Raw genomic sequence first — 12,341 nt, 5'->3', positions numbered from 1 at the left:
ATCATGTGAGACAGTCTTTGAAATAGTGGCACCACCAAGGGACAATAGTAGGCATTTTAGATCCAGTTCAAGTTCCCACACCGTTTCTGACACTGGCCTCATTAATACAACTGTGTCACACCTTGGTCATAAAGATGGAGTGTCTGCAGATGTTCTGGTTCCTTGGTGGGCATAAAATACAGGAGTGAAGGCGAAATAACACATTCTGGTTGTGATGCGGAATACAATAACCCATCACCATAGCAAAGAGCACATTTTATTTGAAAAATACGAATAAAAGATTTTGTCCCTTTTGTTTATTAAAAGAAAATGTAACAATTTTCTATCAGTAACACTTGCATAAGGAGGTATACTTTACATTACTCTTTTGTTAAAAAAAATATATATATTTTTGGAGACTTTGGAAAAATAAGAATGGCCCAAAACTTGTAACACACTTCTAATGTTCCTTAGAATGCACTGTGCCATTTATATGTACTGCAAGTACAAGATCTTAGCACTTTATAATCCACAAAGTAACGCTAGGCAGCATCATTTCATATCCTTCTTTGCATTCAGAATATTCCCTTAGTTACCCTTGTGTGAGTTTATGAGTTTGGTTAATTCCAGACAGGTCCAATACTTATATTTTTTAAAGGATGACTTAAAAAAATTTTTAGACCACAAAAATTTTGTAATTCCTCTTAAATACCATAAATAATACTCTCCCATAGATATTTTCTTTCAGTATTCACAATTTAAACAATTGCATCAATTAGAATTAAAACTCAAAAATGTTTGCAGTTATTTTAGTTTTCTAAAAAAACGCAAAAAAATAAAGTGCATAACAGAGTGAAGTTACTTTCAACTTTTACAGTATTCTATGTGTATGTAATAAAAGGTAACACTGATAAACAAATTAATTTGTTTTCAATGTATGAATCTTAATCTAAACGCCAGCTGAATTCAAGCTCTTTCTTGTCTTTAAAGTGCGTTAAACTACATTTTTGACAGATTTTAATTTGACAATTAAGTTTCACATTTTTCAATTCTTATACTGACCATTTTTTCAGATTATTTTAACTTGTTAAGATTACAGCATACCAAGTGCCCTCACCATTACAAGAAAGACAGTTTTTTTGAAGGAATGCAGCTAATTATTTTGGTGGAAATGTACTATTAGTTGAATGGTTGCTGTAGAAATCAAATTGTAAATAGAAAAGCCCTTAAGTATCACTTTGCATGTGCCATTTAACTTTACTCAGTATTTTCAGTTAAGTCAAACTGGCAGTTTTCAGCATTTAGTTGTTAAGCAGCAACAGGATTACTATTTAGGCTAATAGGAAAATATTTGAGAATATGAGTACATAAAAGATCCATGAAAGCTTTAAGCATTGTATATATAATCAGACTTAACCATAAACTGAGAAAAAGTTTCCCACAATACTTTCACTGAATATATGCTGTGTTTAAATCAGCAATGCTACAAAAATGATTGTGCCATCCAGTGTTAATTTTCTTCTACTTCAACATAGAATCTAGGTGAACAGCAAATTTCTCAAAAATAGTTTAAATTTGGTTTGAGGATATAAAGGACTAAAGGAAAAAAAAAAGAGATTGGGTTAATAAAATTTTAAACTTGTTATTTCTGCACTGTGAGGCCTTCTTCTGTGGCCCTGAAGATTTAACATTCTGTTATTTGTCATGCAAACAACACGACACTGTGATGTGTATTTGAATAGAACACAGTAAGCATAGCAAGCATGCAGACATATCATGATAGAAAAGCACATCTGGTGATCACTGTGGATAGGACGCACCAAACAGGACACACCGCAGCATCACAGAAGCAGCGTCTCAACAACGCTGCAGAGTTTCAAAGGATTCAGGTTTCCTGGGGTATGATGCATGTGCTGTATAGCAGCAAAGACAGCACCAGGAATGGCGAAAAGGGAAATATTATTTCTCTGAGTTATTATTAACTTAAACTGACCATTAGCATAAGGAATGACTATTTGCTTGTGTCACTGCACTTCTGTTGCCTGTAAGCCTGAACGTTCTGTGATGTAAATTAAAAAAAACAATGGCACAAACACTGCTTTAAACACAAAATACAATTGATTTTCCCTGCTTCAGTGTAGGGCCAGAGGGAATAGACATAAAGATAACTAATACCCAGTTCTCAAAACTATAATACAACAATGAATGCAATTTTCATGCAGCTGTGATACGAAGTATTATGGTAGTACTAATGCTGAAACATTTTGCTTTTAACACGCTACTCATACAGTATAAAAATTTAGATGTTGGCATAAAGCAAGTGTGACTTAAATAAAAAGAAAATTGATCCTAATAAAATCACACAATACTAGTTGCTTTATTTGGGACAAAACTGAAACATATCCTAGTTCTACCCCCAAAAAAGACAATAAAAGACAACCATTCTCAGCTTGCGTGTAACTCTTACTGCATCTAACTTCACTCTACAGTAAGAATGCCTCCTTAAATGCTTTTCTAAAAGATTCTGTATTTCATAAAAAGCATATAAAAAAATTAACACAAATTATTATACTACTTTCAAATTATCAGCAGAATATCTTAGGGTTCAGGTATTTTTCCCTACTAAATTTTCATGTGGGTTCAGATTCTGAAAGAAAGAAGAGTAATTACAAATTTTAAACAAAATAGTGTAGGAAAAAACAATTCTGGAACTACAGTACAACTAATACTTTTCAGAGTGTAAAAGTTGCTTACAGAGCTACTTGCTATTTTTTCCAGAAGGCTGTTTAAACCAAAAGCAGTCAACTACATCTCAGGAGAAAAAAAAATCTCTTCAAAGTAAACTGATCAGAAATTTCAGTCATGTCTAGGACCTATCCAACCATAGAGTAAAGAAAAGAAGGCTTAATTATCTAGTTCACCTGTGTGGCTCACAGTAGATCAGCAATATAGACTCTTCTTTACTAAGCTGAATATAAGTGGCACCTAAAATGTAGAGGGAGGAATCTAGTGCAGCATACAAATCTGTATCACTCTGCACTCCAAACCGCAGAGTAAGAAAAAAAGTACACAGCTTATACTCTGGATGGTTTTCCAATCAAATGCATACTGAAAGAAGTCAACTTGCCTAAAGTGGAGCTAGAATTAGGAGCAGAGGACTGTTGATAATGATTGTGAGTATTATAGGTCATAATCTCTCATGAGATATTATGAGTTCCTGGTCCTCTCACAGTATTATCACCAGAAAGACAAAGAAAAGGTTAAAATTCCAAACAAAGGAAAAGAAAAATCCAAGTCTGCAAGATGAGGTGCTAATCAGGCTGCTATGTTAAGCAGAACTGTTTAGCAGTTCTGCTGCTGCAATGCTAAAAAAAGAAAAAAAAAAAAAATTGCTGGATTAGGTGTTAAGCAGCTTGCTATGTTAAGGAGAACTATCATTTCTGCAATGCTCCAAAGTTACTAATGTAAGAAATCAATTTACTTAATCCATAGGAACCACAGTAATGGTATATTTCTTTCACTGACTTAAAATGCTCTTGTTTCCATGATGCTTGAAATAGGGAAAAACCATCTTGTTCTGCTGAGGTGGCAAATGCTCTAAGAGAAATAAATATCAGTAGATTGAATTTAAAAGAAAAATGCATCATCATCTTATTCTCCTTGCTTCAATTTTCACAATCCCAATGTCTTACCAGCAGCTCTATTTTGCTTTTAGTCACACACAGAAATAGAAAAACATTGTGATTAAGAACTCTGGGTTTTAAACAGACTGTTGTAGCTTCTGGACTCAGACCAGCAAAAGATTTAAAAATCTTCAGCTCTTGACATAAGTGAAGCACAGTGAACCAAAAAACCATGTAGTTTAATGGTGCTGCCATTGTTGTTTTTATTGAAAAAGCCTATGCTTCATCTGCTTTGCTGCATAAAGAGTACTTTGGGCCTATTCCATTTAGATGAATGATGTTCCCATGAAAAGACAAAAAGAAAAAGTACAATACTGGAAACAACAGTTCCTCTAGCACTCAGTAACAGAGCGGGTCTGGGGTTATGGGCTAGAGCTGTGTTTGAGCTACAGATAATGATGCCCTCCATCTGTTAGCTGGTTATGGATGACAAGATTATGAAGGACATAATGAAATGACAGCTTCTCAATGCAACCTGCTAAGCCAATAAGATTAAATCGTCAAAGGACCATTTATTTAAGAGGACAGGTGTGGCTTATCACCTCTGTAAAGGAAACAGACTGGTAGCACTTCTCACACTGATAGTAAACGTCATTGTCTACCTCATGTTGGGATCACAAGGCCTAGAGCACAGCTAGAAATGCAACATCACAACCACCTGCAAGACATTTGATCCTTTTTTAGCTCTCTTCTCAAACAGACATGACCATAAACTTACTGCAGCTTGGAGCTGTTACGCATATTGCAATAAAAATGTCATTTCTTGGCTTTACTTTAGGTATTGTTGCAGATAAGGTACCAGACACTTTAATGAGCAATTAAAAAGAAATACACAAGGGACAATAGATTCTTTTTTCTGTATTTTCCAAAATTTGACTTTCTTTCAATTGGAGAACCCAGTTTCAAATATGAAAAGGGCACTTGTTCTACAGTAACTGCATACAACTTACTCAGTTCCAAGTACTGTATTCACTTTTTTTTTTGTTACCATTGCTTTCATTATCTGTCCAGTAGTTTAGGAACTTCTCTGTTCTGGGAATTACAACTAAGTTGTTCCTTCTGGTTCTATTTCCCCATAGAGTTCAGCTAGCTTCTTGAACTCAGGTCCCCAGTCTCCAAGGTAATTATAATCCTGGTCAGAGTGTGTCGTTGCTGAATCCAGAGAGCTGATAGACCCAGCTTCTGATCTATGACCCTCATAGGCATATGTCTGCAGGGAGTCATATGGGGGCACACTGGGGTCCAGATCAGCCTCTGCCAGTCTTTGATTAAGGAATTCCTGAACATCTATACTGTCAAGGGTTGAGGAGGGATGATGCCTGGACAGAGGCTTCACTTCAGGCCGAACATCCCTCCGGTATTTTAGCTCTTCAGCAGCAGATGGATTCCGCAGTGCTGTGATGTCAAATGCTTCTGTGTCTTCCTCTCCACCTCCCTCATCATCGTATGTCACAACATTTTCCCGGACATCTTCTTCTGAAATGATCAAAGGCTCCTTCTTGCTACGTCTTAGGGTGATGAAAAGGACCACAATTGCTAAAGAGAAAACTGCAGATATTAGAGTAGGTTTAAAGTTTACATCTGAGTATGTTACAGAAATAGCAGACACTAAGTCAAAAATACAGAGGTGTAATATTTTCAGGCTGGTATTTTCAGTACTGGTATTTGGGATCATCTGCTACTTAGTTTATTAGGGATCTCATAAAGGAGATAAATGGAGATAACATTCTTTCAGGTAAATGAAAAATGAGCAACTAAAGTTAGCATTTTTCAGAAGCATAATCCAGGGCTTTCAGTGCTTCATTAAAACCAATGTTTAGCATATAAATTTAATTATTATGGAAAACATTTCTTTTTTTCTTATGAATATTCAATTTCAATTTTATTTGTAATAAAATACAAAATTACAAGATAAATGTATAACTATATATTTTAAAATAGCCTTCTGACAAGAAAATACTGAAGCAAGCTGTAAAGAAAGTAGGTCTTAGAAAATGTAGTCTTTGGGGAAAAAGTCCTCAAAATATCCTCTCAGTTACACTGCAATTGCTATTATCTCTTGCCATCTCTGTGCAGAAAATCACATGAGTAGCACAGAGTCATGCACGCAGCAAGTTGTGTCTCTGACAGGGAAAAAAAAAAACCAAAACCAACCGCAATATTAACTAATGGTAACATTGGAATTGACCTGGAAAAATAAAAAACCTAAAAAGAGTCAAGAGGAAACACACTTGTAATGGCATTAATCTTAAGAGTCTGCTTATAGTCTCCTATGTCCCTTGTCCCTGTGGATTGTGTTGTGCATTGCTATTAGTTTATCCCACAAAGGTAATTAAGAAATGGCTTTTGTAGAGTGCTAATGATGCTTCTTACAGCATAATGCATTTCAAAAACCTTTGCCCATCTATTTTCTATAATTTTCCACTCTGTTCAAGACATAGTATTAGAGTCCTCTCTTTTTGAAATCTTTCCAAATTATGGAAAAAAAAGATCTCCATTGCTAATTACTTGATGGCCTCTGAAAAAATTTTCTACTGGATTCCAGATATTCTAAAATGTACTTTAAAGGTACTTTTCCCCTATGCACTCTAGCTAAACCTTTACCTTCTAATCACAGCTTTGTGTGTCTAATTGCCTTCTACTACAGGGCAACCACTGTTTCAAAAGCATGCCATACTGAAACCTTGTGCCCTGCCAGATTCCGAGAGGCATTGGAGGGACAGCACTATTTAGTATTGCAAATGGCTCACCAAGAAGGATGACAATGCAGAGCAGGATGGCAATTAAAGCTCCCGTGCTCAAGCCAGCCGAGGAGAGGAAAGCTTCAGCATGGCAAGTTCTCACTCGTCCGTCCCTCTCGCAGGCACAAACCCGGATGGTGAGGGTGCTGCTGCTGCTGAGAGGGGGCACGCCACCATCAGAAATCAAAACGGGAAGGTAATAGATATCTTGAGTGGTTCGACTGTATCTCCTTCGTCTTGTCAGAATACTGGCCGTATTATCTACAATATCAAAACAAGAATAACAATTCAGTGAAGTAAAACATGAAAAAAACAAAAGTTATTTACTGTTTGTTTCCCATCAAATGGAAGCATGGGGCTTCCAAAAACTAGCAAGCCCTAATCTATGAAAATGCACAGTCTAGAATTAAAATTTGCCAAGAAGCCTTTCTGGTCAATAGATGAAAAAGGGGAGGAGTTGAAAAGTAACTAACATTATATAAATAAGAGTACTTAAAACTCTTGTATTTTTATTGGAATCAAGAGAATTTTGACAAACATTTTGGGCCCAATTTGCAAGTCTTTTCATCCTATGCTATGCTGTTGGTAGCATATGAACCCTTGTCAAATTGAATATCTGGAATTATGAGGATAACTATTGTAAAATTTTTGTGCAACGCAAAATCCAAAATCCTCTTGACACTCAGTAGAATATTAAAACTCATTTAGTAAAAACTAAAATGAGACTTTCATGTTTTAGTGTTTATTAAAGGTTTTAAAGTTTTAGTGAGCTTTCAGAAAACATCTGAAAGGACAGTGACCAAAGACACGTGATTTGAAGAGGTCTGGAGGAAGAGGAAGGCAAAGGAAGGCAAAGGAAGAGGAAAAGAGCAGATATTACCTGTTCTAAACTATTAGAGTTTAAAGATAAATAAGAAAGGGGGAGATAGTGACATAAGACATTTTCACCCTTCCATTAACTATGGGTCCATTTGGCATAGACAAGGAAAACCTCGTGATTTATTACACACATATTGCAAGAGCATTTGTAGGCACTAAGGACAGTGCCTACATAGGCCTAGGAAGTTGTCACACATATTCCTTCAAGTCCAAGAAATTAAGAGGCATAAAGAGCATGCAGGGGAAGGAATGTTGCAGCAATAAATAGTTATATGTGTATATAATAATATATATATAGTATATATTCATATGTGTAAAATTTATTTTCAGTTTGTTGCCACCACTATTTAATTACTAGCCTCTGAAAAAAAGTCCAAAATAAATTAAAAAAAATGGAAACAGTGAGAACTTGAAGCACAAGCAGTTGTAGAGAGAGAGAGATGGAGCCTGATAGATGCAAAGAGACTTTAGAAGAAAAGAGCTTTCTTCTTGTATTCCTTGTCACATGGTTTCCAAATTGTGGGGTTATGAGATTGGAGTATTTTAGCAAACAATAGAAGGGTGATAAGTACTGAATACTTCTGCCAGGTTCATCTTCCTATTATGAACCAACAAACAAGAAAATTTCTTATTTTTCCTTACCAGTGTAGTTACACTATTAAATGTCTTTATCATAATCTATGGAAAAATGAAATCCATGTAACTCTGTGAAAATCTAGTGCAAAAAAACAGCCAGTGTGGCATATATTTGCCCATTAGACTGCTGCACACACATTTGAGTGAAAGAGTTAGGTTTTTTTTAAACTGGATACAAGATCTGTTTCAGGTGGTTACTCTTTATGCTATACTTTCTGTCAAGCTCTGTGCAAAATTTTAAAACATTTATTTTAACCCACTTTTGCCAACATTTTATTTTGCATGGCATTTGACAGTGACATTTAGAAAAACTGCCAATATCATCCCACATCGGCATAATATCACAATATATTTGGTAACAGGCTTCACACAAGAAATACATATATTAGCTGGGAAGTGATACAATTGCTGATAAACCAAGAACTCAGCACTGAAGTTCTTTAGCTTTACTTCTGTACATAAGCAACACCCACAACACACCTCCACACTCCCCCCTATTTTTGAAATATGGAATATCCAGCATGGTGAGTTTGTTATAAATTCATTAAGTGTTGTTCTTTCCACTTGGAGTGGGTGCAATATAAGGTATTTATTTATTTACTTATTTGCTGTAGGCCTTGGAGTCCTGCTTCTACTTGTTTATATCAAGTTTAGCTGTTTACATCAAGTCTACTTCTACAATGCTGTATTTTGATGACTGATGACACCTGTCACTTATTACACTGTTATATATACTGTTATACTTTATTCATTCAAGTTACAGAACCTTACTGTAATGAGGTGATAATTCTTTAATCTGAAAAATTTCAAGAGAACATAAGACCATAATGCTGTGGAAGACTATAAAATGTCCATGATATAATATACTTTGCAAAGTTGTTACATATACATCCTGCCCCCAAAATATTTTGTGTTTTGTTGTTCTGGGCCAACTAGAACTCTCACATAACACTCAAGCACAGTCACTGTTATTAACATACACCAACAACCCTTCTCAGGCAGTATGGACAAGAGTGCACCAGGATTTTTTTTCCTGCCTCAACATTATTCCAACAGTCTGCAGATCCTTAAGCATTCCTAAATAGCCTCATGCAGGCACCATGACACACCGTGGCATGTAAATTCCTTCTGCAATATGATAACAGTATGCTGTTGAGCTGCAATACAACTTTCACATTATTTTGTAAATTCAAAAGAGAAAAACCCATTGATAATGAAGTCTGGGGTCCATTGGGTTCTACACAGAGTCAAGAGGAGGTGCATGGCCGAGCTCTGCCCTTGACTAAAATTTTAAAAAGAGTGAATGATCCAGTGCAAAGCTCCAGTATCAGTGATGAAAATGCTTGCTGGCAACAAAAACATCAGAGACTGAGCATAATGAAGAAAAACTGAGGATTCCTGATCAGGGATCTTGCAGTAATTTTAGCGCAGAGACTATTGGCAAAGATATGAAGGAAAGAACCTTGAGATGTGAGAATGTATGCTACAAGGGTAAATGTGGACAGATGGGAGGGAAATTATGAGAAAAAAATATTAAAGTTAAGAGAAAAAGGAAAGAAGAGAAAAAAACTGAAGGAATGGGAAAATTATACAATTCAATGTTACAGTGAAAAAAATGTGAAAAAAGCTATAATTAAACCTTGCTTATCTGGGAGGAAGGCCTTGTCAAACAAAGAACTGATAATTTTATACTGTAAAGAATAAATACACATTTAAAAATAGACTTTTCTTCTCTCAATATTGTATTTTTTTCACTCAATATTAAATTGTTTTTCTTGTACTTTTAACATTATACAACTAACTATAGGATACAATGAAATATTGGTATAAGACAAAATTAAGGAAAAAGGGAACCAGTACAAAATTTTTAATTTCAAAGAACTGCCATGGTGAATTTTTGTTTTTTTATATTCTCTTGGTTAGTAAATAGATTTCTGTAGAAACAGATGTTGCATGACATACCCAGAAGTTTCTGTAATAACATACCCCATGATAAACATTCTCAAAGAAACAGTGTAAAGTTTTTCCTTCAATGAAATTTTAAAAATTTTTAAATATTTTACTCAAATAAAGTATATAAGTAAAATACTGGAAAGTATCTGAACTCTCACATACTATTTTTGTCTCATTAAATTTCTTAAAACATTTTACAAAGAAGATATCTAACATTTTTTCAAAAAAGGAAACTGTGTCTGATTTTCAAAAGGTCACTGAGAATCAAGTATAGCAGATAATTACCAAAGCAAATCATATTGCCATAAGTCAGCGATTACATCTCTGATGCTCTTTTCAGAACTCCATTCTTGAGGACAATCATATGCAAAGGTATGCCAACATAATGAATGGAGAGAAAAAAAGTTTCTTGCAGCCAAACTGCAATATTGACTGCATCCTGAAAACCATCCAACATGCTGGTGTTCTGAGCTTTCAAATTTTAATTGCTTTTGTTCCTTGTCAAAAACCATTATAGAAATGTGTTGAGAGAAGAGCTAGAAAGACAGTAACTTTTAAGAGCTTTGCACAGAGCAAAAAATCTCTCCATCTGTAAAAGCTATAGGAAGCCAAGTATAGAGTCTGACACTGATGACCTAGAAAAGAGTTTATTGAAAAGGGGAAAAAAGTTATATCAACAGCAGTAGTTTGAAAGGGAGCCAGAGGGTTATGCAGTGAGAAATTTCTTTGGTATCTGAAAAAAGATAAAGCAAATAGTTGGGGAAGGCAAGCATATAGGATAGCAGCAATAGAAATAGGATGAGGAGCACCACAGATCTCATTCTTCTAGACCTGGAAGGAAAGATTTTTTTATCTCAATAGATTTAAATGGTGAACTTCACCCCTGAGGAGTATGATAAGAACCAGGACTCACTGGAGATTACAGGATTGACAGCTAAGGAAAATTAACAACTCTCATGTAGGGAAAAAATATTTATCTGATAGCTTGTGTTATACATTGCTCCATTTAATGATCTAAACTTTCTAATGATCTAAACTTACTCCTGTTTGGGCTGCTATTTGCAAATATATCAACTAGAAGCTAAGCTTTTTCTTAAGTGAGTTTGAGGTTACCCATGGGAAATGCTACATGGCTGTAACACAGCAACTCTTCACACTCTGAAGATGTCATAGTTTACTAATCCAGGCTGTACACTATATAAAAGGCTGTTATCACAGTCTTTTTTTCCATCATCTCTGCCTTTTTACATTGAGCTTCTAAGCTAAATAAAGAAATGAGGGCATAGGAAAATCAAGGAAACAGAGATACAATGGTAAGGCCAAGGAAGCTGACTGCTGGAGTGCATTGGAGGATGCTCATTTATTATTCACAATTTGAGAATTTTGTTGACACATTACGCATTAAATGCAGACACAAGAGAAATGGAGGTAAAAGAAAAAAAGTAAAATCCTGTTTATATCTTAAGGCGTGTTTCAATTTTCAGTTCTGCTTGTGTCAGCAGTTCAACTACTATAAATTTTCTGAGAAGTCATAAACTAATTAAAACCAAAGAAGATATATTGGAATGATTTGCATTTCTTACATTTCTAAAGTTGGAGCTGTTAATTTGTTTATGTGAACTACATTATATGCATTTCTGTTTCATTTCTTGATTGATAGCTCTTGTAAATATTTTTTCTCTTTTGCTGTCTTCGAAGCCATTGCCAATGGCCAAGAAGCTATCGTAAGTTTCTAGTTCAGTGGGTAGCAAAAATAAAAAGTAACATAGAACTCATTTTTGGTCTGAAATATAGTTATTTGCTTATAGTTGGTTTTTGAATCACCAACAAGTTGCAGTCCAGAAAAGAAATGCAGAACCTCTACACTATGCACTAAAATAACTTTACGATCAATCTTAGAGCTAAATTTTTTAAAACAAAAAAAATTTCAAAGACGTTCAGAGGCCTGAAGAGGGAAAATGTCTCCCATCTACAGTAGCTGCTCCTGGTTTTCTGTTATAATCATGGTAGAATTCCTTTTTAACTTCCATATGTTGATTCTGTGATAATACCTACTCAGACATTCAATCCATTTACAGTAACAGTACTTCTGTGGACTGTACTTCAGTCACCCTGTGTGATGTTAACTTTGCGCTTTCTCAGATATCATTTCTCTCCAGTTACTTGTCCCCTTCGCAGGATGTTATTTTACAGAAGGTCAGCAGTAATTCACAGTATCACACAACGAGAACAAGCACGACTCTGTGATGTAAATGAAAGCCGGAACTATGCAGGGCGTTTTCCTCTTGTGATGGGTTGCAATGTGGGGGCTTCAATCCAACCATTTTAAAGGCCACTTTAGGTGTTCTAGAACAACTAAGTCCTGGTCTGGTATCTGGCATATTCATTTGCAACTTGCAAAGCTCTGAAGTTCATTCACAGGCACATTGTCCAATATGGTAGGAAATAAGAAGGGCAGAGTGATAAAGAG

At 35.3% G+C, this 12,341-nt stretch overlaps 1 protein-coding gene across 13 annotated transcripts in view; it reads right to left on the bottom strand.

The window, feature by feature from the left end:
• Window positions 1-222: 222 nt before the first annotated feature.
• CDH18 (cadherin 18) overlaps window positions 223-12,341 on the bottom strand; it is a 493,283-nt gene continuing 481,164 nt past the window's right edge. For 12 of the 13 annotated variants that reach the window (XM_036400351.1, XM_036400360.1, XM_036400370.2 and 9 more), the window contains 2 exons: window positions 6,413-6,664; window positions 223-5,210 (listed from right to left, as the gene is read on the bottom strand). In XM_036400351.1, coding sequence (XP_036256244.1) covers window positions 4,708-5,210; window positions 6,413-6,664 — 755 coding nt within the window. In that variant the 3' untranslated portion in view covers window positions 223-4,707. The remainder of the gene's footprint in view (window positions 5,211-6,412; window positions 6,665-12,341) is intronic. The other variant, XM_036400425.1, reaches the window with a different exon arrangement.

The sequence above is a fragment of the Molothrus ater genome, chromosome 1 (assembly GCF_012460135.2).
Source record: "Molothrus ater isolate BHLD 08-10-18 breed brown headed cowbird chromosome 1, BPBGC_Mater_1.1, whole genome shotgun sequence".
NCBI classification, from domain to species: domain Eukaryota; kingdom Metazoa; phylum Chordata; class Aves; order Passeriformes; family Icteridae; genus Molothrus; species Molothrus ater.
The sequence above is the reverse complement of the archived record's forward strand: the minus strand, read 5'-3'. Positions and strand labels throughout refer to the sequence as shown.